The following is a 23794-nucleotide window of genomic DNA, read 5'->3' on the forward strand; positions in this document are numbered from 1 at the left end:
ATACCTGCAAGGGTGACCACAAAGGCAAGAGCAAAAAAGAAGTACAAGAATAATCCCATAGGAATTCCAATTTAGTTCACTATTCTACTGTTTTTAATAACCCAGAAAACTTCAACTTGTTACATTTCACACTAGAATCGTTGTCTGAAATTTCGTTCAAAACAGGTGACTTTGGGCAAGTGTGAATCACAAAAAGTGCGGTGTCGTACATTAAATGACTAAACCTGTTTCAAAATGAAACCATTTTTTTGCATCACGTTTCATATGTCATGTGTTGTATTGTAATTCAATTATTGCATTGTATTGTATTGTGCTGCTAAATTCTATGATTTGTCGACACAGTGATGAAATCGTTTTTTTGGCCAAAAATAATATTGACAGATTGGACTATATAACTTAATAAAGTTGCAAATGAAAAAGAGGCACCTTTCCAAACAAGCTTCTTGTTGCATACATTGGACTTCAAAAAAAATGTTGCTATCAATTAATTCCATTTCATTTAAAAAAAATAACTTTGAAACGTTGGAATGTAACATTTCAAACGCATTTTTATTAAGTTTTCGTTTAAGACATTTAAAATTAATGATGTTACTTTTCTTGGGAAAGTTGAAAAACCTAATAAGATGTTAAATATTTTAATGTAAGAAAGTGTGTATGTACCATTCCAACCCCGAAACGAGAAATGCTAATACCTCAACATAATCATGATGTTCGTATAAGATTTGTTATTATACGAAAACAACATAAAACAAGCTATAAACATGATATATTTGCTTACAATAGCAAAAATTGTATCAATTTAATTTTAGATTCAAAGGCGTAAACAAAATTCTGAAGATGAGTATTTATTTTTTGTTGCTGGGAATTAATACATAGCAGTTGTTTTGTCATTTTTATACAATAATAGCTATAAGTCAGACAAGCTTTAGCTTTGGTGTTACCATTTTTTGCTATTAAATTTACTTAGTTTCGACAACTGTGTGATATCATTCGATAGTAGCCTAGTTTAAAACAATTGTTAAGCCGGAAGCATGTAATAGTAAAACGTCATGGTGTTTAAACAAACTGCTGCATGTGCTGCCCTTGTACCATTGTTCAGCATTGTCGCAAATAAATGCGTATAACAAGTCAGCGCATTTAGCAAGCCACAAGTCTGTATCTTTTACTTGCTACCTAATGCACCACAATTTTACTCTTATTTTTACAAGTTCAAAAAAACAAAACAATGATGGTCATTAGCAACAGATTTAGAATTAAAAATATGAAACACATTGTTTAAGGTGATGTGCTGTCGCTTTACAGTTTTTAGTGATTTTCTTAATTTTGCAATTGATTTATACCGACGTAAAAACACCTTTGGCAAAAGCTGTGATGACAGTTTATAATTTACTTCTTAGTTCAGTATGAATTGATTCATCAAGCCCTCCAAACACAATAACTCATTACTGATTTGATTAGACATTTTAAAGATTTTAACTAGTTCCTGCAAATAGCTTTTAAATAGCAGAAGCCCAAACTGTATTATTCCAAACAAACGATGTGTTTGTCAGTAAATTGGGTTGGGGGTCTGATGAATTTATAAATTTGTTTTGTTGTTGGGTGTTTTTTGTTGTTATTTTCAATCTTTAAAAAGGGTTTCCGTTAAAAGTATGAAAACGTCATGTTTTGTTGTGTGATGTCAGTTTGAAAAGTCTTTGTTAAAGTATGATATCAAACACATGAATGTGACTGCATGTTAATGGGGACAGTTAGTCATGTTGAGAGTCAATCAAATGTCATTAACCTTTTACCCACAATGATTTAGCATTTTCTAAGCTTCTAAACAGCACGCTTGTTCTGTATTGATAAGTTCAATATACGATTGTTCAATGTACTTCTTTTTTGTCATGTGTCATTTAAGAGGGCAAGATTTGTTGGTTTAAAAATGGTATTAATGTTTTTTTATTAAATACACTTCTTCAATATGACCACATTTTACCGTATATAATGTAAGAAATGAATAAAACTACCTATGTTACTCAATATCTACATAATACAACAGTAAAACAGTCGGCAGTAAAAAATACAATATAACCATCTTTTCAATGATGGTTTCCATAAACAAATTGATTGGATAAATACTATTGTAATTGACAAAATTTCTCCATACATTTGAAAAAATTACATTAGAAACGTAACATCAAGACAAAAACTGGCAGTGCAACATAAGTTTAAGTAGGCATGTAACAACTGCATTCCGGAGTGTATGTGTGTTAAAGGCAAATGAACGTACATCCTTACATTGTTGTGATTATTTGTCACCCACAGCAATAACCAAAGCGAATAGAAAATAAACAATATAGGAGAACAAATATTTACAACAAAGCTTGAAAACCTTCAACCCTATTAATAAAAAGAAACTAACAAGTTTATTTAGCATGTTAGATATTCAAGTCGCAGACCAATTTTTGTGCTCCATGCACGGACTTCGAAACGAATGATAAGTGCTTCGACTGGTTGATTAAACATGTTGGTAATTTTTGAAAAATTGTCCCCATTTCCTTGAAACTCCTGTGATAGCATATAGATTGGTTACTTTCGGTTCTTGGTCTTACGTTTTTAAAGGTTTACAGGAAAAGTTAGTTACAAGAACAAAGGTATATCTATAGATTAGCCAGTAAATGTATAAAAGGAAAATGCGTTAACGAAACATAGGTTTAGAATTTTAAAAATATAAGGCGTTTATTATGATGATTTTAAAATGTCTAGTGTCGTTTTGTTGGACCTTTTATATCGCATTTTGGTGCAATACATTAAAGTCGAAAACCTTAACGTCAACACTTTCGATTTATATTTTATGTTTTCGATTGACATGATTTTATACCCTATTGAATTTACGGAAGTGCGTTTAGAGAAAAATGAGAGAAGCATAGTTTTGAAGTTGAGGTTATAAATTTATAAATGGAAAATGCGTTAATGAAACATTCTGTGTGCCAAACTATATGTGCAGTGATGTGATGTGATGCACTTAATGTGACCCTGTTCTAAAGCAAATTTAACACGTTATACCTATGACAATGCAGCGCAAAACATACCACTATTTTGCTACCTCTGAAAAAATTGGTTATTTTGTTAAATGCGATATGTATGAAAGTGATGTCGGTCGTCTGCAAAAACAAGATAAGCTTTCAATTAAAAATTTGAAGTACGTTAAAATTGAATAGTTTTACCGATATATGAAGTATGGCAACTTTACCAGTAAGCTTATGTAACTTACGAGCCGAATCAGTTGAAAATATTACATTTTAAAATTTACCCTATTAGCAATTAAAAGTAATATGACTTCAGAATAACTTGTGTTTTACATCGAGACGTAAAAATAGGCACTTATTATTAGAATTGGCAAAAACACCACTTTTGCCTTATTATTAGCGGATTTTATGCTGCTTACGTTTTCAGCTTGTTGGTTAAGTATTGCTATTTGGCTTCCTTGGTCCTCTTGTTTATACCATAGTTTGAATATTGTAACCCAATGTGATTGTTTATCTCTTCCTTGAGTTATAACACCTGTGATGGTTGTCAACTTGTCAAGAGTAATGTCGACCCATGTACCCGCAACATCTATGTGAGAAAGTTATGAACAAAATTAAGTTACATAATCTAGCTTCAGTTTCAATAAAATGACTTAGGTTTCGGGCCTGACTTTGCGTTTTGCCCCGTTGTTACATTTATTTTTCTCAAAATAAACTGTAACTTTCGGACTTTATTTTTAATCAAATCTGGTTCGGGCTGGAGTTCGAGCTTGTAGTATTTGATTCGCGCCCACTTAGAACTTTAGTTGAAATAAATTGATTTATGACTTCTTTGCTAGATTTGTAGCATTATGAAAGTTATGCTTTCTCTTACGGAAGACTTTAAATTTAAGCACAGCCTTTAGATTTGAGTTTTGCAGTTTTGGGTTATGGACTATATATTTACCAGTTTCGGGAACCCAACCTCCAATTTGGATGTCTGTTAGAACTTCCGTGCGATCCAACCGTGCGTTGCTGGCTTTGTATACCTCGCCGGCTGGAACTTGCGATGAAGTAAATGCGCTATCAGGTATATATCCGGTTTTTAGTCCGAGTTTGCACAGAGATTCTTGGAAAAAACGCAAAATACAAAAAACTACTTTCGATATTTTTCCATTGACAAATGATTGAAATGTACAGCACCACCAACAACTGATCAAAGCTATAATACATCAAATGACTGGATACACTTGTATTATTTATTGTTTCAAATTGTGTTGTATATAATTTTTTTAAGTTATGATTTTGTTCGAACTCCACCTCTGTTTGCTTCAAAGTTGACTTGGGAAAGATCCTCTACCAACTCTGCAAAGCGTTTCGTAGGTTAAGGTTTAAAATTTTAAGACGTTTATTATGATGATATTAAAATTCCCGGTGTAGTTTTGTTGAACCTTTTATATCGCATTTAGATGCAATGCATTCACCTTTACGTCACCACTTTCGCTCAAGATTTTTTTTATGTTTTCGATTGACATGATTCTATACCAGTGGTTCTCAACCTTTCGTGGACCGTGGCCCCCTAAAAGTAACTTTTTGGCCTCGTGGCCCCCCTTCAAGGAACCATGTAGGACATGCTGCCCCCCTTAAAATGTAGAGCATTCTCGTGTTTGAATGCGGTACTAACTTTGTCTTTAAACAGGTCTAATAGAGTAAACGAGCGTGATAAATTTCACTATAAACAAATATAATGTGAAATATTCGATTAAATTCGGGAATAAAGTTAAAGTGAAAATTACTTTTAGTGGGTGTTTCTTGTGAATCTACGCCCGTGACCCCTACGGAACACAGCTCGTGGCCCCCTGGGGGGACATAGGTCCTGGTTTAGAACCACTGTTCTATACCCTAATAAATTTACAGAAATGTTTTTAGGAAATAATTAGACATCATTGTTTTAAAGTTTCGGTTATAAAATCTTCTTACTCTTTTAAAACTAATTTACTTACGTGCTGAATTTGCAAAATAATCGCATGATTCGACAGCTGTACAAACATCATTTCCTAAAATGAAAATAGAGTTTCGTGCCCTTGCAATTTCCTTTAAATTATGTTTTTCCTCTGGTTTAATGTTTTACGGGCTCATATATTTGACAAAAGGTGGTAAACATTAGTACAGTAATAAAAAAATAATTGCTTAACAATTTCCTTACCTGCTGCAATTACAATGTGAAAGAAAGCAAAACAAAAAAGCACGACAATATTCATACTTGTGTGCTAAAATTGTACTCTTTTCTTCTGTATAATATTTTATTGATAAAAAATGTAACTCAAAGTTCTCTTGTTAGCAAATAAACTTCATAATAAACGCAACTACATTATGATTCAATTATTTTGCGTGTTTTGTAATGTTGAAAAACGATCGGTAAATGCCTACGTGCCAGGAAATTACGCGCACTTTAGTCATAATAGGCGAAACAATTAAACCCTGTTTTGTGTTACAAATTAATACTTGTTGTTTAGGGTTTCGCGACAGATTTAGAGCATCGTGGACTATAGTCTATCTATCAGATGAAACACGTAACAATAAATGTGTAATTTTCCTGTAAAGCAACACGTTAAAATAGATGTGTGATATGTATTTAAAAACAAAAAAATACAGGCAGAAAGGAACAAAATGACTTCAATTTAAATCTGTCGCTACATGGCATGTTTTATCCTTATGCACTATTCATCTACCATGCAACTTACTTTTGTTTTCATAACAAACGTGCGCTGGTTTCGATTCTGCTTATTCGATTACGGTTCATTTTACCTGAGGACGAAAAAATTGGAATATGTAATTATAAGTTTTAAACACCAAAAATTATATAAAAAAATTATATTACTAATAAAAAGCTTATCTGTTTCCATTTTGTGCATAAGTATCAGAGCAAAACAGTAAATCATTTGCTGTACGTTGTTGTATTAAAAGTAAAATGCATTCGCTTAGGTACACATCGTCAGTGTTTGAAAAAAGAGGTATAGCGGGATAAAAACATAAAAATAGTACAAAAACGCACAAAACTCAATGAGTGACTGCAACTGCAGAGATCGAAGCCAGGTGTTGATAAAAGCATGTGAAAATACAAAAACGAGAATGAGACAAAAACGCAAACAAAAGACGTAAACGGTAGTGAAATCATTGCCTGTGAAATCAATGAAGTATTTTATTGCTTCTTTCGTAAAAAAAAAACAGTTTTATATCGGCACACAATAAATATACTTTTCGTGTGATTGTTAGTTACACGGTTACTAATATCAAAGTCGGTCACCTGCCCACAATCAAAAAGTACGTAAAGCATAAATGCCAATGTGTTAAAATAGGAACATTGGTGACGTGTCAAATGAAATGTCTGTTTTAGGGAAAACGTTGTTAGTCATGCAAATAAAACCAAGTGTTTGTCACTAACGCTTTAAATAATGTGAAACGTCAAACATATTTGCTGCATAACTATTCAAAAATGATATTTCTAAAACATATTTTTGTTGCGAAAAAAAGATTTTATTTTACATTGGCTTAACCAGCCTCGAGTTTTTTTATCTTTTTCTGTATAAATGTGCAAAAAGTATAGCGATGAAACAGGTACACAATTAAAAAAAAGTACAAGGGTCTTCTCTGGAAACTTTTGTAAATATTTTTCAACAAGTTAAGTATTCGTGCCGCAAAGCAATTTTTTCATTCCACGTAAGAGCTACTACGCGTATTGCGATGGCCTCAACCGGTCCTTCAAACATGTTCAGAGCTTTGGTATTTTCGTCGTTGTTTCCCAAAAATTGCTGTTAAAATAAAAACAAATAAGCATTTATAACATTTTTTTTTAATCCAACATGCAGTTTTCAAGCCACCCTATACTGACTTATTGTTTTTTTGTTTATTTAAATGTTTATGGGGTCTAATTTGCTAGTATGATTGATATTGGGTGAATAGTCTTGATGCTTTTTAATTAAACCCAACACATTTGTCGGTTCGCTAAAGGGAGCTTAAAAATGGTGACAGGTTCTCTGTAGCTTTATTTTAAGTGTGTATTAACGCAAGCCTATAGAATTGTGTTTTCATATATATTTAAAAAAAAAATTTAATTGTTTACCTTCTTCAAAACACTCAACAGTTTTTACATTAGAAATCACTTACAAGATTTGAACTTGCATCACGTATGCCAATCCAACTTCCACCAATTTTGTTTAAGTACTTAACGTTGAATCGTTTTACCCACTGGCCTTTTGTATATCTTCCCTGAGTTATAATCCCGGTGATGGTAGTCAGCTCCTCCAAGGTTACTTCAATCCACTCTCCAACTTGACCTGTTAAAGTAAAAGTAATTTGACCTCATTCCAGAATCTAGATGACTTAAAACATCTCAGAAACATACTTCTAAATTAGGCGTCAAACTAACGCTTTCGGTTTATTGAATAATATTTTTGCCCAATTTGTCAAAATTTGACTTGAAACAAATTCAGATGAAACATTTGTGGACATCAAAATATATTAGTGACATAACTTACCTTACATACTTTTTTATAAAGTCTTCAACGTTTATAACTTACTTGCGTTTATCTTTCAAAAATATACATAAAAACGTATGAAATATCGCTTTTTGTAAACTTTCTGGTTTTACTTCTGTTTTTGTAAAACTCCCGCATTTTGGATATTTACCATTACGCTTTTATTAATAAAAAAGGCTTAGTCGTTACTTATTTCTGGAACCCATGCGCCTTCCAAGTAATCCAGTCTTGCATGTTTTGGTTCAGTTGGAAGAATGTCAGAAAAAACACTTGATGCATTGAAATCACTATCCGGAATCAATCCCATCTGAAGTCCCAACTTGCACAACGAATCTTTCAGGAAACAGAAACATTTTGTTTTCTTTTTATGTCAAATTTAAATTGATCCTAGGTAAAATAGGCCACTGGTATAAAGCCTATTGGTTGCTGCTTTGTTGGTTTTTCATACACGAGCGTGTTTTTGTTAGTTTCTGGTAGTATTAGAGTCATTTTAAAATACAGATTTGACGAGTCGTATAGTTTGTACGTTGCACATAAAAATACTTTTCATGGATTGTTAATTCTTAAGTATTCAGTAACGGGTTAAGAGACTCAATGGCCAATGTTTGGCTCTCACTGACTCGGTTGTGCATTTATTAATTACCATTATTATTTCGTTTAAGTATTTTTTTAAATTTCAAAGCATGATAAATAAAACAATGAATTGAATTGAAAATTGAATTATATTTTCATGAAATACACAATGGGCAAAAAACTTACCTCTATTAGCTGCAAGATTCACTTCCGAAAACTTTTTCAGCTGTTCTAAAATTCAAGCAAATTGTTTGCAGACATGACGGTTGTCAAGTATTTAGTAAAAAAGCTTGAAGAGAACATTGAAACCAATGCCCAAACAAGTTTTTTTAATATCAGCTACATTGTTCAAATTACCTTTCATCGTTTCAAGATGTTTGCAAGATTGAACGATTGGGCAACTTTCACTGCCTAAAAGCAAATTTTCGTGCAAATAAATAATGTTTCGAAAACAATGTGTGAATCTATTTTTACAGCTGAAAATACAGTAGCAGTTGTTATCAAGTTATTACAAGTTTGCAAAAAATGATTTTACATGCCTGCTGATAAGGTAAGAACCGGAAAGACAAACAGCAAGGTCTTGAAAATGTACATTTCGTCTGTGCTACAAACTATTTTATCAAAACGCCAAGCTGCATCATACAAAAAAACTTTGTTTTTATTATACAATACCAATCTACATGACTGGTAACTAGCCTAGAGAATTACCTTTTTTTCTATAAACCAACCTACTTTTAAATCAGGAGAAATCATAATAAACTGCAACCGCATTTTTTCGAATACTGCAATGAATTGAATGCTAATTGTTTAGGCATCTGAGGTCCTATAACTATTGCTTTTTATACAAAACAAGTAATGATAACATGCATTCGTCAGATGAACTGCATTTAGCAGGGCACAATGAGTCACATTATAACCCACACAAACAACGCAGCAGTTTGTCCATGTTAAAAATAGCTATTCATTTTCACAAAGTTAACCAACTTTTTTCCCAAAGAACCATTTGTGAGGAAATGTTGATGTAGTGCACTTTGAAAGCTTGATTTCAGCTTGAAGGACATTTTATTGAACGATAATATAATGTTAATACAATTGTGTAAAGTGAATATACTTTGCAAAAATGAACGATAAGGAACAGTATTTCATACAGCGGAAATTTTGTAGCATTAGCGAGTGAGAGAATTGATCAAAACAATGGGATAACAGAGTGAAAAAAAGCAAATCAAAACATGGTGAAAAGGATATATAGTAACGTATTTGCAACATCCACGTTATTTGATAACATCAACGTACTGGCAACTAATTGAAGCCGTCATGTAAGAATAATAATTTACGAAAACATTTTATGGACAACGAAATAAAACTTCCCATGTGCTTTCGGGTGTTATCAAATGAATGTGCTCAGATGCAAAAGGCATAGCAAATATCAAATATTGTAATATAAAACATTGTACCAAACATTTGCCCTCAGTGAGGATCGAACTCACGACCTTGAGATTATGAGACTCACGATCTGCCTACTTCGCCATCGAGGCTTCAATGGGTCATGCAAATTTGCATCTTTGTAACTAAAAAATATGTTTTTCGAAAAATAATGTGCGAATGCAGACAATGCCAATTTGTTTGGATACAAACTTGAATTGATCAACAACATATGGTATGTGTTTATTTCTTAATCGGGGTCAAATTTGTCTAAACTCTGGTTTGAAAATCCTCTATCACAGCGTTATTTGCCATATCTGTTGCATCAGATCACATTAACTTAGCAAAACACTGTTCTTATGTGGTAGCGTGGCCGAGTGGTCAAAGGCGCTGGTTTAAGGCACCAGTCATTTCGATGGCGTGGGTTCGAATCCCACCGCTGCCATTTCTTCGTACCTGTCATAAACTCCATGGATAATTTTTTCTCTGTCTCATGCAGATAGAAAATAAAATATTGTGCCAAAAGTTTGCCCCGAGTGAGGATCGAACTCACGAGATTATGAGACTCAGGCGCTGCCTACTGCGCCATCGAGGCTTGATGGACTCATGCAAATTTGCATCCTTGTAACTAAAATATATGTATTTCGAAAAATAATGTGGGAAAGCAGACAATGTCAATTTGTTTGGATACAAAATTGACTTGATCAACAATATATGGTAAGCTTATGTGTTTATTTCTTCACCGGGGTCAAATTTGTCTAAACTTTGGCTACAAACCCTCTACCACATCGTTATTTGGCATCTCTGTTGCATCAGATCACATTAACTTAGCAAAACAATGTTTTCATGTGGTAGCGTGGCCGGGTGGTCTAAGGCGCTGGTTTAAGGCATTAACTACACTTCGATCTTTCGACAATAAAGATAGTCATGCTCCATATGTCACTTTGCCCTCTGATTTGCCTTCTGAGTTAATGTGATAGATGTCCAGATAACATAAATTATACTTTTTTGACGTAAAAAAATATGTTTTTTGTAGTATTGCGTTACTTACGTTTCTTTTTGATAATTTTTGGCATTGTTCATCGGCAGTGCAGTAACTTAAAACAGTGCGACAAACATACGACAGCAGTTGTTACCAATACTATATCACAAACAAATAAGAAATTATGCTACTGGCTTCAGACATTTTATTTAATTTTATTTTAAAAGTTATTTCCTTTTTTTGAAGAGGACGTGACTACACCACCTTCCACAACGAGCGATGCAAGTAAGTTATAAAATATATAGGGTCAAACTAAATACATAACTGAGACAAACGATTACAAATAACTTCTGTTTACATACTTTGCAGTTATTAAATTTTCTTTTAAATCTGTTTTCATCGTCAATAGTTTACATACATTTCACTTTTGTGATGTAATCTTTTGTGTGTCTCCTCACATTAATTCCATTAGTGTTTAAATTAGAGTGTTTAATTTTTCTTTGCCTCTGTTTACTTGGTCATTGATTTCGTTTTAACAAACTCCTTTTTAGGCAACAATGCAGAAACACTACTGCACAATCGATTTCGTCCACTACCTGTAAGATGTTTTATTGTTCAACTTTTGGGCTTCAGATTTTTTTAGGTAGGTAGGTAGGTAGGTAGGTAGGTAGGTAGGTAGGTAGGTAGGTAGGTAGGTAGGTAGGTAGGTAGGTAGGTAGGTAGGTAGGTAGGTAGGTAGGTAGGTAGGTAGGTAGGTAGGTAGGTAGGTAGGTAGGTAGGTAGGTAGGTAGGTAGGTAGGTAGGTAGGTAGGTAGGTAGGTAGGTAGGTAGGTAGGTAGGTAGGTAGGTAGGTAGGTAGGTAGGTAGGTAGGTAGGTAGGTAGGTAGGTAGGTAGGTAGGTAGGTAGGTAGGTAGGTAGGTAGGTAGGTAGGTAGGTAGGTAGGTAGGTAGGTAGGTAGGTAGGTAGGTAGGTAGGTAGGTAGGTAGGTAGGTAGGTAGGTAGGTAGGTAGGTAGGTAGGTAGGTAGGTAGGTAGGTAGGTAGGTAGGTAGGTAGGTAGGTAGGTAGGTAGGTAGGTAGGTAGGTAGGTAGGTAGGTAGGTAGGTAGGTAGGTAGGTAGGTAGGTAGGTAGGTAGGTAGGTAGGTAGGTAGGTAGGTAGGTAGGTAGGTAGGTAGGTAGGTAGGTAGGTAGGTAGGTAGGTAGGTAGGTAGGTAGGTAGGTAGGTAGGTAGGTAGGTAGGTAGGTAGGTAGGTAGGTAGGTAGGTAGGTAGGTAGGTAGGTAGGTAGGTAGGTAGGTAGGTAGGTAGGTAGGTAGGTAGGTAGGTAGGTAGGTAGGTAGGTAGGTAGGTAGGTAGGTAGGTAGGTAGGTAGGTAGGTAGGTAGGTAGGTAGGTAGGTAGGTAGGTAGGTAGGTAGGTAGGTAGGTAGGTAGGTAGGTAGGTAGGTAGGTAGGTAGGTAGGTAGGTAGGTAGGTAGGTAGGTAGGTAGGTAGGTAGGTAGGTAGGTAGGTAGGTAGGTAGGTAGGTAGGTAGGTAGGTAGGTAGGTAGGTAGGTAGGTAGGTAGGTAGGTAGGTAGGTAGGTAGGTAGGTAGGTAGGTAGGTAGGTAGGTAGGTAGGTGGGTAGGTAGGTAGGTAGGTAGGTAGGTAGGTAGGTAGGTAGGTAGGTAGGTAGGTGGGTAGGTGGGTGGGTAGGTGGGTAGGTGGGTGGGTAGGTGGGTAGGTGGGTAGGTAGGTAGGTAGGTGGGTAGGTAGGTAGGTAGGTAGGTAGGTAGGTAGGTAGGTAGGTAGGTAGGTAGGTAGGTAGGTAGGTAGGTAGGTAGGTAGGTAGGTAGGTAGGTAGGTAGGTAGGTAGGTAGGTAGGTAGGTAGGTAGGTAGGTAGGTAGGTAGGTAGGTAGGTAGGTAGGTAGGTAGGTAGGTAGGTAGGTAGGTAGGTAGGTAGGTAGGTAGGTAGGTAGGTAGGTAGGTAGGTAGGTAGGTAGGTAGGTAGGTAGGTAGGTAGGTAGGTAGGTAGGTAGGTAGGTAGGTAGGTAGGTAGGTAGGTAGGTAGGTAGGTAGGTAGGTAGGTAGGTAGGTAGGTAGGTAGGTAGGTAGGTAGGTAGGTAGGTAGGTAGGTAGGTAGGTAGGTAGGTAGGTAGGTAGGTAGGTAGGTAGGTAGGTAGGTAGGTAGGTAGGTAGGTAGGTAGGTAGGTAGGTAGGTAGGTAGGTAGGTAGGTAGGTAGGTAGGTAGGTAGGTAGGTAGGTAGGTAGGTAGGTAGGTAGGTAGGTAGGTAGGTAGGTAGGTAGGTAGGTAGGTAGGTAGGTAGGTAGGTAGGTAGGTAGGTAGGTAGGTAGGTAGGTAGGTAGGTAGGTAGGTAGGTAGGTAGGTAGGTAGGTAGGTAGGTAGGTAGGTAGGTAGGTAGGTAGGTAGGTAGGTAGGTAGGTAGGTAGGTAGGTAGGTAGGTAGGTAGGTAGGTAGGTAGGTAGGTAGGTAGGTAGGTAGGTAGGTAGGTAGGTAGGTAGGTAGGTAGGTAGGTAGGTAGGTAGGTAGGTAGGTAGGTAGGTAGGTAGGTAGGTAGGTAGGTAGGTAGGTAGGTAGGTAGGTAGGTAGGTAGGTAGGTAGGTAGGTAGGTAGGTAGGTAGGTAGGTAGGTAGGTAGGTAGGTAGGTAGGTAGGTAGGTAGGTAGGTAGGTAGGTAGGTAGGTAGGTAGGTAGGTAGGTAGGTAGGTAGGTAGGTAGGTAGGTAGGTAGGTAGGTAGGTAGGTAGGTAGGTAGGTAGGTAGGTAGGTAGGTAGGTAGGTAGGTAGGTATTTGCACGTAAATGAGGAAAAATTTACAACAAAATATTTATGAAAAACGCAAAGTGCAGGGTAGCGAAAGACCGTACGGTCAACGTGTCAGCCACCCCTTCAAAGCAGTAGTATTAGGCGAAAAAAAAGGATATAAGTACATAAACAAGAGAGAGAAAAATTAGGCAGTAAATGAATAAACAGTTAATCAAATAATGATATACAGAAGTCAGGAAACAATTTACCGAGAGAATAAACAATCACAGTATGTGAGCGCACAATTGGTGGATAATGAATCAAGTAAGTGAACGGAAGTGTAATACAACGAGCGAATAAGTAAACAGCGACAAAAACAAGTACATAAACACGAAACAAACAAACGTTTAGGTTAATAAAAATGAGGCAGTAAATGGATAAACAGTTAATCGAATAATGACAAGCAGAAAGTCAGTAAACAATTTTCCGAGAGAATGAACGAACATAGTACGTAAGCACACAATCGGTGAATAATGAATAAAGAAAGTGAACGGAACTGTAATACGACGAGCGAAAAAATAAATAGCAACAAAACAAATGAAAAAAGCAGTGCACAAATACTGACAACTTTGTTTGCGAATTAATATTGTAAAGCAATGGATTTTTTCATCTGCAACACGTGCGCGAAGAGCGTTGCCATGGCACCGAAGTATTTGTGGAATGTTGATTGTCATTTGTTTTGAATTGAGATTAAAGCATCTCATTAAGCAGACGGGTTGTGATGAATGATGTGAATTTGTTGTACGAATATTTCTTGGCAGAATTTGGAATTGTACTCCAGAGTTTTACTGCAAAAAACTGAAGGCGTTTTTTACCAGAATTTGTGTATATGCGGGGATGGAAATAGTTTTTGTCATGACAAAGTCGCGTATTGTGGCTGTGGATGTTGGAGATGGGGGTGAAATATGATTCAAACACTAAAGGCAGAAGGTTTCTTTCGAATTTGTACAGAAATTTAATCATTTCTAACTGAACCAGGCCATGAATTTGCAGAATACCAAGCTTATGATAAACAGGTTTTATGTGTGTTGCGATGGAGGTATTTGAAATTATTCTTATGGCCTTGTTCTGAAGGACTTGGATATGGTTCAGTTCTGTGGGATATGCACGGCCCCAATTTATTACACAATATTGGAGGTGGCAGTGGATGAGTGTATAATACAATATGAGAAGGGTGGGTTGGTTGACATATTTTTTAATTTTTGCTAAAATTCCAACTGATCTGGATATTTTTGATGATGTCAGTGATATGTGGGTTTTCCAACTAAGTTTATCATCAATCGATAGTCCCAAATATTTTACTGATTTGGTTTGGGAGATAGTATGGTTGCCAATTTTAATTGAGAATATTTGAGAGTCTGGTGGTCGGGTATAATGAAATAACATGTAATTTGTTTTTAAATAATTAAGTGACAGTTTATTACATCTCATCCATATGTCTGCCTGTGTTATCCCAGTTTGTATTTTTGTTTGTAAATTTAGAATTTTTTTTGTCCGAATCAAAAAATATGGTGTCATCTGCAAACATTCGACTCTTTAGTTTGGTGCATTGGGGGAGATCATTAACATAAAGTTGGAACAATAATGGTGACAAGATACTGCCCTGAGGTAAGCCATGCGTTGGTGTTGCTGCTGTTGATAGGATGTTGTTGATTTTAGTGTATTGTTGTCTGTCAGAAATGAAGCTATCAATTAGGTCTAATGGTCCCCCTCTAATGCCATAATGATGCAATTTTTGTTTTAGGATTTGGTGATCTATGGTATCGAAGGCTTTTGATAAATCCATGAAAATAGTGCACTGGTGTTCATGATGGTCCAAACTGTTCAAAATGTTTTCATGTAAGTCGGCTGTAAGAAGCTCAGAAGAATGTTTTTGTCGAAATCCAAATTGGTGTCCAGATATAGTGTTATGTTTTTTGAAAAATCTTAGCAGTTGCACTGTAAGGATCTTTTCGAATATTTTACAAAAAATTGGGGTCATGGAAATTGGTCAGTAGTGTGAACACATTGTTGGATTTTTTATCTTAGGTATTGGTGTAATATGGCTTAGTTTTAAACACTTAGGAATATGAAATATATTTATACATTCATTAAATAGGTATGTTAAATATGGTGTTATCACTTCAGTTGCTAATTTAATAAACTTAATGGGAATGTGGTGAGGGCCCTGTGCTTTTTTACAATCTAGTAATTGTATCTGGTGTTTCACATCTAATTCAGTTATGGGTGCTAGAAAAAAGGAGTTGGTACAGGGGTGATTCAAAAATGTGTCGACTTTTTTGGGTGATGTTTGAATTTTTTCAGCTAGAGTTTTTCCTACAGTTACAAAATGTTGATTCATTTGTGTAGCTATGTCATAATTATCTAGATACGTTTTTCCATTTCTTGTAACATTGTTGATGGTTGTTTGATCAGTCTTATTATTAAGGATTTCTTTAATTGTATTCCATGTTTGTTTTGAAGTTTTACTTTTTTGAAATTTATTATAGAAGTACTGTTGTTTTGCAAGCTCTTTAATGTGTGTTAATTTGTTACTGTATGTTTTGTATTTGTGGAATTTGTTGTAATTGTTTCTATTGTAGCATTTTCGAAAAAGTTTGATTTTAGTTTTAATTGATTTAAGAATACCTTTTGTTATCCATGGCTTTTGGTGTAATTTGGTTTCTCGTCTGGAAAGGGGACGTAATGGTGCATGTTGTTGTAAGGTGGATGCAAATAATTTAATAAACACGTCAAAATTATTTTCTAGGTCTTGTGTGGTTGTACTTGTGGTATTTTGTAATTCGAAGTATAACCTTTGATCAAGGTCAGCTAAAAATTCCTCAGTGTGAAAATGTTGGAGTGTTCTTGTGAGCAGTGGATTTTGATTTGCTTTAACGTATGTTGGGTGGTCTATTTTTAAAAGAATTGGAAGATGGTCTGAAATGTTATATTTAATGATTGCTGGTGATATCTTATATGTTGAGTTTGTGTAAAAGTGATCTAAAATTGATGGTTGACTGTGTAAGCTGTATCTTGTTGCTTGGGTAATGGGGATATTGCAGCCTGTGGCATGTAGTATGTTTACATAATTTTTAATTTTTTGTGAGTTATTGATGTTTTTTAGGTTTATATTTATGTCTCCCCCGACATAATATGTGTTATTTTTCTTTTGAATTTTATCTAGACATTGAGCAATTCCTATTTCAAAGTCCTTAAAGTCTGGACATGGATGACGATAAATAACTCCTATAACTATAGTTTTTCCAAGGTGCTTTACGTCTATCCACATGTATTCACATTGATGTAGGGTGTTGATATGCAGGTCGTTTCGTAAATTAACTGACAATTGTTTCTGAACATAGATTGCAACACCTCCTGCCTTTGTGGGGGAATCTGTGTGGTAAAATGAGTATCCACTTATATCGGTGTCATAAGGTACCTGTTCTGTATTTATTTTGGTTTCTGATGTTAAGATTAAAGATGGGGGAAATGCCATTTCCGCCAATAGTTCTTCAAGCTTATGTTTATTTTTTGCCAGGCTTCGTATATTGCAATGCAGAATTGTTAGTTGTCTATGTTTTGAGGTTAATTGGTTGAGTTCCTGGGTTGTTTGGGTTTGACACAGGGCTATATTTTGGAATGCCTTGTTTCTTATACCTGTTGTTTCTTGATTGCTTATGTTTAACTGTTGGTTGTTGGAATCCATTGCTTAATTTTAAAAGAGATATAAACACAATTTTTTTACAAAAAAACTTAACTGTTATAAATTTTTTCAACAGTGTCCCAATCAATGTCCAGTTCTGTATGAAGCAAGTCTTCGGGAGATTCGATTTGAAGCCATCTTCCCTTAATTTTGACACTTATTCTTCCATACGATGTCCCTGAAGCTTCGACTTGTGGAAATTGCTTTATGTAATGCATCAGTTTATATCGAGTGGGGGTGAGATCTTCATTTATGTAAATTCTCTTGTTTCGGAGTTGCCTTTTTTAATCATAAATTCTTGTCTTTTTTTGAATGAGACAAACCTGACGATGACAGGTCTTGTGTGAGAGTCTCTTTTTTCCCAATCCGATGGGCTCTTTGCACATCTAATGGTGAAAGCGTAATTGATAATTGTTTTGCAACATCTTGCAGATGTCTCTCACCATCATCGTCACTGCTGTTGTTCTCTTCAAGGCCATATATGCGGATGTTTTCTCTTCGGCCATATTGTTCAAGTCTATCAAGCTTATAAATTGTTTTGTTGAGTTGCTGTTGTAGTTTTCCATTTTTTTCTTTGTTGAAGTCCAATTATTTTCTAGTTTCTTTTAGTTCCTCTCGTAGTTCTGATGTTTCTTTGTTTGATTCATACAATGCTTGTTTTATTTCTTCGAGATTTGATTGCACATTAAACAATATATCCAATTTTGTGTGTATTTCTTGTAGTTCTTGTTGCAGTTCTTTTAATGTCATTTTTATCAGTCAATTTATTTTTTTATTTTTATTAACAGCCTTAATTAACCTTATTCAAATACCTTATTCAAATAGAATGTAAGTATGGAGTTTTAGAGGTTTTGGAGCTTAAAGTAATTTGTTTAACTTTTACAAACTTCAAAATTTAATCCTACCGTCAAAATTTATTGCAGCTTTTATGCCGGAGGTATTTTATACTTTGTTTTATCACAGGGAGCGGATCGGCTCTGCAATCAAGATCCCTGTCTTCACTTTACCTCACAGCGACATCTATCGCCATGTACATTTGTATTGCATTTTGTGTTTGACTCGCTTAATTGTTTACTATTGCAACACAAATTAGTGATTAATTTATATACACAACACCATGACACATTTTTGAACCTCTTTTCGCGTTATAACCGAACAAGTTTTTGGTAACATGCTGTGTAACAAATAAAATGCTGTATTGTATCTGGATCTTTTTTTCCACGATTGCAGAATATGTAAAGTAAAAAGTTGGATAAAATATTTTTTGATTAATTTTACTTTTACACAAATACTGTCCTTTGAATAGATTTGCCTATTTGGCACAGATTTTTTTAATAGTTTTTAATTTGGGCGAAAAAAGACACTGTCAGCATGTCAAGTATTCGTGTCGCAAGGCTATATAGTTGTTCCAGTCCAAAGCCACTAAACGTATTTGAATGGCTTCAACAGGGCTTTCGAACAAGTTCAACACTTTTGTGTTGGAATCAGTGTTTTCCCAAAAATCCTGAAAATAAATTTTTGACAGTAATTTCAAACTCTTCTGTGCTTGTTTTCTATTTTGTTTTCGATTAAGCTTGTCCATTTTTTTCACATATTCTGCAAGATTAGATAATTGTGTTTATTACCAGTTTGGCTAACAAATAAAACCTACATTTTCTGAATTTGTGTTGCGTGCAACTTTCCAATTTCCTTCTATTTCAGATCGATATTCCACCCTAAATTTTTTGACCCATTGAGGTTGCTGAAATCTTCCCTGTGTTATAACAGCGGTGATGGTGGTCAAATTTTTCAAGTTTACTTGAAGCGTAAAATCCAAACACTTTTGGCCAAAATTTATTATGTGTTGAAGGCAACCATGCTGCACCACTATCACCAAGGCGGTCCAATCTGGCTAAGCTAGGCTGGTGGAATCTTTTGTCCGACGGGTTAAGAACGGACGATGCTACAAAGGCGTTGTCCGGGATAAGGCCTGTTTTTATTCCAAGTTTGCACCATGTATCTTGTGAAAAAATAGCTGTTTGTAGATTGTAGTTTTTTTTAAGTGGCTTATTAACACTAAATTTGTTTAAAAATAAAAAGCTAGTTTAAGGTAAAGCAGGTTTTGTCCCATACCTCTATTAGCTTGAAAGTTAACTTCTGCAAATCGCTCGAATCGCCCTAATAACAAAACAGTTTTCTATTGGTTTTAGCATTTACACACAAAAAAATTAAATTAAAACAAAACAAATCCGAAATTGATTCTTGCAAAAACACATCTTGCAGAATCTTTCGATTTCACTTGTGTACTTGAACCTAATTGTACTCGACATGCCTTGGAGTGTTTTTAATTGTTTACAGGACACCAAAGTCTCCAACGGGCAAGTTTCTTTACCTAAAATCATAAATAACACAAGATGATCATAATTTTCGCCCTAGGTTTTGAAATGTTAAGTTAGCGCAGCACTACCGTATGTATGGAAGCATGTCACTTAAAAACAACGAAACACCACGATAAATCTTGTTAGGTTTATTTGGTCGGTTATATTCATGATACACCACATTTATTTACCACAGTATATTTTCACTTTTTAAACGCCTGCGCTAAATACTTTTGTTTGCTGTTTAAAATGTTTTATTTGTTTCCATGTATTGATTTGACTTCGGCAATTTTAAGAACGAAATCCTACACCGTATAAATCTTACACCAAACAAAATACCTGAATAAAAAGCTTAAAACAAACACGAAATCGTTAAATTAAAACTATACCTGCAATGGTGACCACAAAAGCGAAAATGTACGAGAATAATCCCATAGTCTTTCTGATATCAAATTCCAATTTAGTTCACTAATCTACTGTTTTAAATGTCTCAGAAAACTTCAACTTGTTACATATTAGAGTTGTTGTCAGAACATTGTTTTAAACAGTTGACTTTGGGCACGTGTGAATCATAAAAAGTGAGAAATCGTGCAATGAATGACTAAACCTGTTTCGAAATGAAACGAAATTTTGTTTGCGTCACGTTTCATAAGTCATGTGTTGTATTATAATTAGTTTATTTATTGCATTGCATAGTATTGAAATTCTATGATTTATGGATACAGTGATGAAACCGGTGCTGTGGACACAAATATTATTGCCAGATTGCATTTTTATCATTTGCCACTATATATATAATATAGTTGCAAATGACAAAGATACACCTTTTGAAACAAGCTTCTTGTTACATAGATTGGACTTTAAAAAAAGTTTAGCAGTCATTTAATTCCATTTTATCTTTAAAAAAATTGAAACGTTAGAAAGTAACATTTCAAGAACATTTTTATTAAGTTTACATTTGAGAAAATTAAAATAATATTATTAATGTTACTTTTATTGGAAAAAAGAAAAATCTAATAAGATGACAAATATTTTAATCGCAAGAAAGTATGTAACTTACTCTTCCAAAACCTTAACGAGAAATGCTAATACCTCAACATAATCATAATTTAAGTTATGTTACTATACAAAAATAACAGAAAAACAAGCTAAAGACTTGATATATTTACTTACAATAGAAAAAACGTGTTTTAATTTCAGATCTAAATGCGTAAAGAACATACTGAAGATGGTTATTTAATTTTTATTGTTGCAAATTAATACAAAGCCTGTGTTTTTGTCTTTCCGGACAAGCTTTTTATGTAAACTGAATTAATTTTGTTTGATAAGTGAGATATATCAACTTATACTTAAATAATAAGTTAAATTACCCTGTTTTGTTACTCTATCATTTTTTCTTCTAAATCAATTAGTTTCGATAATTGTTTGATATCATGTGAGTTTTGAACGATTCTTAAGGAAGCATGTAATAGTAAAACGTCATGGTGTGAAAACAAAAAGCTGCATGTGCGTCACTATACCATTGTTCAGCATTGTGCTGCCGCAGTTAAATGTTAACAAATCAGCGTATGTAGGAAGCCAAAAGTTTTTGGATCTTTTATACGATTATTAAATGTACTTTTTGTCATGTGTCATTTAAAACGGCAATTTTTGTTGCCCAAAATGGCAACGAAAAATGTTTTTCATTAAATACCTTTCTTCAGTATGAGATTTTGTCGTGTATAATGTAAGAAATGAATAAAACTGCCTATGTTACGCAATATCTGTACAATACAACAGTATAACAGTCGGCACTTTAAACAACATACATTTAGTTTGTTTTCACCATGAATGACTATAAAAAAAACGTCTTAAGTTGTTATTATGAGTTGGTCATTCTTAATAAAGTGTATTTCTACTTAAGTTTAAAATTTGGTTCTTATGTGTTTTTTTGTAATAATATAACCATCTTTTTAATGATGGTTTCCGTAAACAGATTGATGGGATGAATACTATTGTAATTGAAACAAATTCTCCATACATTTAAAAAACTTACATTAGGAACGTAACAACAAATACTAAAACTTGCAGTGCAACAAGGCAAATACATGTACATCTTTACATTTTTGTGATTGTTTGTCACTCACAGCAATAACCAAAGCAAATAGAAAATAACCAATTTAGCAGAACAAATATTTACAACAAAGCTTGAAAACCTTCAATCCTATATATTTTTTAAAAATAATAAGTTTATTTAGCATGTTAGATATTCAAGTCGCAATACAATTTTTGTGCTCCATGCACGGACCTGGAAACGAATGATAAGTGCTTCGACTGGTTGATTAAACATGTTGGTAATTTTTGAATAATTGTCCCCATTTCATTGAAACTCCTGTGATAACATATAGATTGGTTTTCGGTTCTTGGTCTTACGTGTTTAAATATTTACATGAAAAGTTAGTTACAAGAATAAAGGTAGATTAGCCATTAAATTTATAAAAGGAAAATGCGTTAATGAAACATCCTATATGCCAGGCCTGTCAAACTCGCGGCCGAAGCCCTCCAATGCGGCCCACGAACAGTCAACAACAATTGTAACTTAGTATTTTGTCAGATTTTTATCTAATTACACTAAATTTTCCTTACTTTTCAAGTTAAAAACTATTATTTAAAGTTTTAAACTGACGTTTACCGAAATTTAATTAATACATACAAATTCATATGTTATGAATAGAAACGATAGTAATTAAACCGTTCCTTAAAGTTTCAGTCAAGGGTATACAACCCGCGGCCGTACGGCCACATTCAAATATATGTACTGGTAGGCGTAATGTAATTAAAACTCCTTTGCCAAAACTTTTGATTTTCAAACTGCCCTAAACAGATTTTGTGTTACTGAAAAGAGTATTATCAGCCTAGTAGCCATATGCGACAGACTTTTGTATAGGCGTATTGTGTGCAAACAATGCGAAAAAACAAGTACGAAAAGCGTCACGATATAGATTATGACGTAATAATAGAGTTAAAACTGCTGGTCTTCACATTGTGGAGCTTAATCTGTACATTAACTTGGAAATTAATCTGGGCTTTTGGGGCGTCAATAGATGGTATATATATGATATAAACCTTTTTCTTGTAATTTTTAAACAAAAACCAGTAGATAATTGGCGGCCGTTGGTGAAATAAGGATCTGCAATGCGGTCGTCGTAGCGAAAAGGTTGTTTAAGTGTATACAACGAGATTAAAAATCACATGCGGCCCTCGGCATAATTCCCAAACTGCAATGTGGCCCGCGAACCCCACGAGTTTGACACCCCTGCTATATGCCATACTATCAGTGCAATAAAGTGATGTGTTTCTAAAGCAAATCTAACACGTTATACCATTAACACCGCAAAAATACGAGTATTTTGCTACTTTTAAAGAGTTTGTTTAGTGTGTTTAATGCGACATGTATGTCGTTCATGTAAGTGATATCAGTAGTCTTTAAATACAACATGAACTTTCCCTTGAGATCTTGCAGTATGTCAACATGTTAGTTGCTTTACTGCCTTATGTCAACTTTTTATTTAAAAGTAATGGGACTTATGCATTTTGGTTAAGAATTGCAATTTGACTTCCTTCGACCTCTTGTTTATACCATAGTTGGAATATTGTAACCCAATGTGATTGTTTATCTCTTCCTTGAGTTATAACACCTGTGATGGTTGTCAACTTGTCAAAAGCAATGTCGACCCATGCACCCGCAACATCTATATGAAAAAGTTAGGAAGAAAGAAGTCACGTTACACAATATGTAGCGTTTAATTTAAACAGATTAAATGTTGGTGGAAGAGTTTAAGTTTGGCTTGTCTTTTTAGGTTTGGTTTGGGTTCTAGCTTCAGTTTAATTAAAATGACTTAGTTTCGGGCCTGACTTTGCTTTTTGCCCCGTTTTTACATTTATTTTTTCTTTTAAGTGTACCTTTCGGACTTTATTTATAATCAAATCTGATTCGGGCTGGAGTTCGAGCTTGTAGTATTTGATTCGCGCCCACTAACAACTCTAGTTGAATAAATTGATTTATGATTTCTTTGATAGATTTGTAGCAGTATGAAAGTTATGCTTTGTGTTACGGAAGACTTTAAATTTAAGCACAGGCAAACTTTAGATTTGAGTTTTGCTGTTTTGGGTTATGCCCTATATATTTACCAGTTTCGGGAACCCAACCTCCAATTTGGATGTCTGTTAGAACTTCCGTGCGATCCAACCGTGCGTTGCTGGCTTTGTATACCTCGCCTTCAAGAACTTTCGATGAAGTGAACGCGCTATCAGGTATATATCCGGTTTTAAGTCCGAGTTTGCACAGAGATTCTTGGAAAAATGCAAAATACAAAAAACTACTTTCGATATTTTTCCATTGACAAATGATTGAAATGTACAGCACCACCAACAACTGATCAAAGCACATCAAATGACTGGATACAC

The 23794-nt window shown here is 34.6% G+C and overlaps 1 protein-coding gene, 1 long non-coding RNA gene and 1 other non-coding gene across 3 annotated transcripts; 2 read left to right on the forward strand and 1 right to left on the reverse strand.

The window, feature by feature from the left end:
• Positions 1–5945: 5945 nt before the first annotated feature.
• Positions 5946–8728, reverse strand: LOC145224578 (retinoschisin-like). The gene is made up of 6 exons (XM_080091115.1): positions 8637–8728; positions 8459–8508; positions 8288–8332; positions 7718–7861; positions 7158–7327; positions 5946–6802 (listed from the first exon to the last, which is right to left on the reverse strand). Exons 1-6 carry the CDS (start codon positions 8693–8695, stop codon positions 6665–6667), a joined length of 606 nt encoding a protein of 201 aa, XP_079947241.1. The 5' UTR covers positions 8696–8728; the 3' UTR covers positions 5946–6664.
• Positions 8729–9886: 1158 nt separating this feature from the next.
• On the forward strand, positions 9887–9968 carry Trnal-aag (transfer RNA leucine (anticodon AAG)). Its single transcript has one exon. It is a non-coding gene; the product is annotated as a tRNA-Leu (tRNA).
• A 7098-nt stretch (positions 9969–17066) lies between these two features.
• On the forward strand, positions 17067–17693 carry LOC145224708 (uncharacterized). Its single transcript, XR_013859720.1, has 2 exons — positions 17067–17228; positions 17424–17693. It is a non-coding gene; the product is annotated as an uncharacterized LOC145224708 (long non-coding RNA).
• Positions 17694–23794: the final 6101 nt, after the last annotated feature.

This window comes from Phallusia mammillata, chromosome 4 (assembly GCF_965637545.1).
Source record: "Phallusia mammillata chromosome 4, kaPhaMamm4.hap1.1, whole genome shotgun sequence".
Lineage (NCBI taxonomy): Eukaryota > Metazoa > Chordata > Ascidiacea > Phlebobranchia > Ascidiidae > Phallusia > Phallusia mammillata.

Excerpts from the sequence above, each read along its gene's own strand:
- LOC145224578 (XM_080091115.1), bottom strand. The coding sequence starts at position 8,695 with ATGTACATTTTCAAGACCTTGCTGTTTGTCTTTCCGGTTCTTACCTTA. Across the intron at positions 8,333-8,458 it reads ACATCTTGAAACGATGAAAG|AACAGCTGAAAAAGTTTTCG; the intron begins GTAATTTGAACA and ends CTTGAATTTTAG. Across the intron at positions 6,803-7,157 it reads GTGATGCAAGTTCAAATCTT|CAATTTTTGGGAAACAACGA; the intron begins GTAAGTGATTTC and ends TTATTTTAACAG.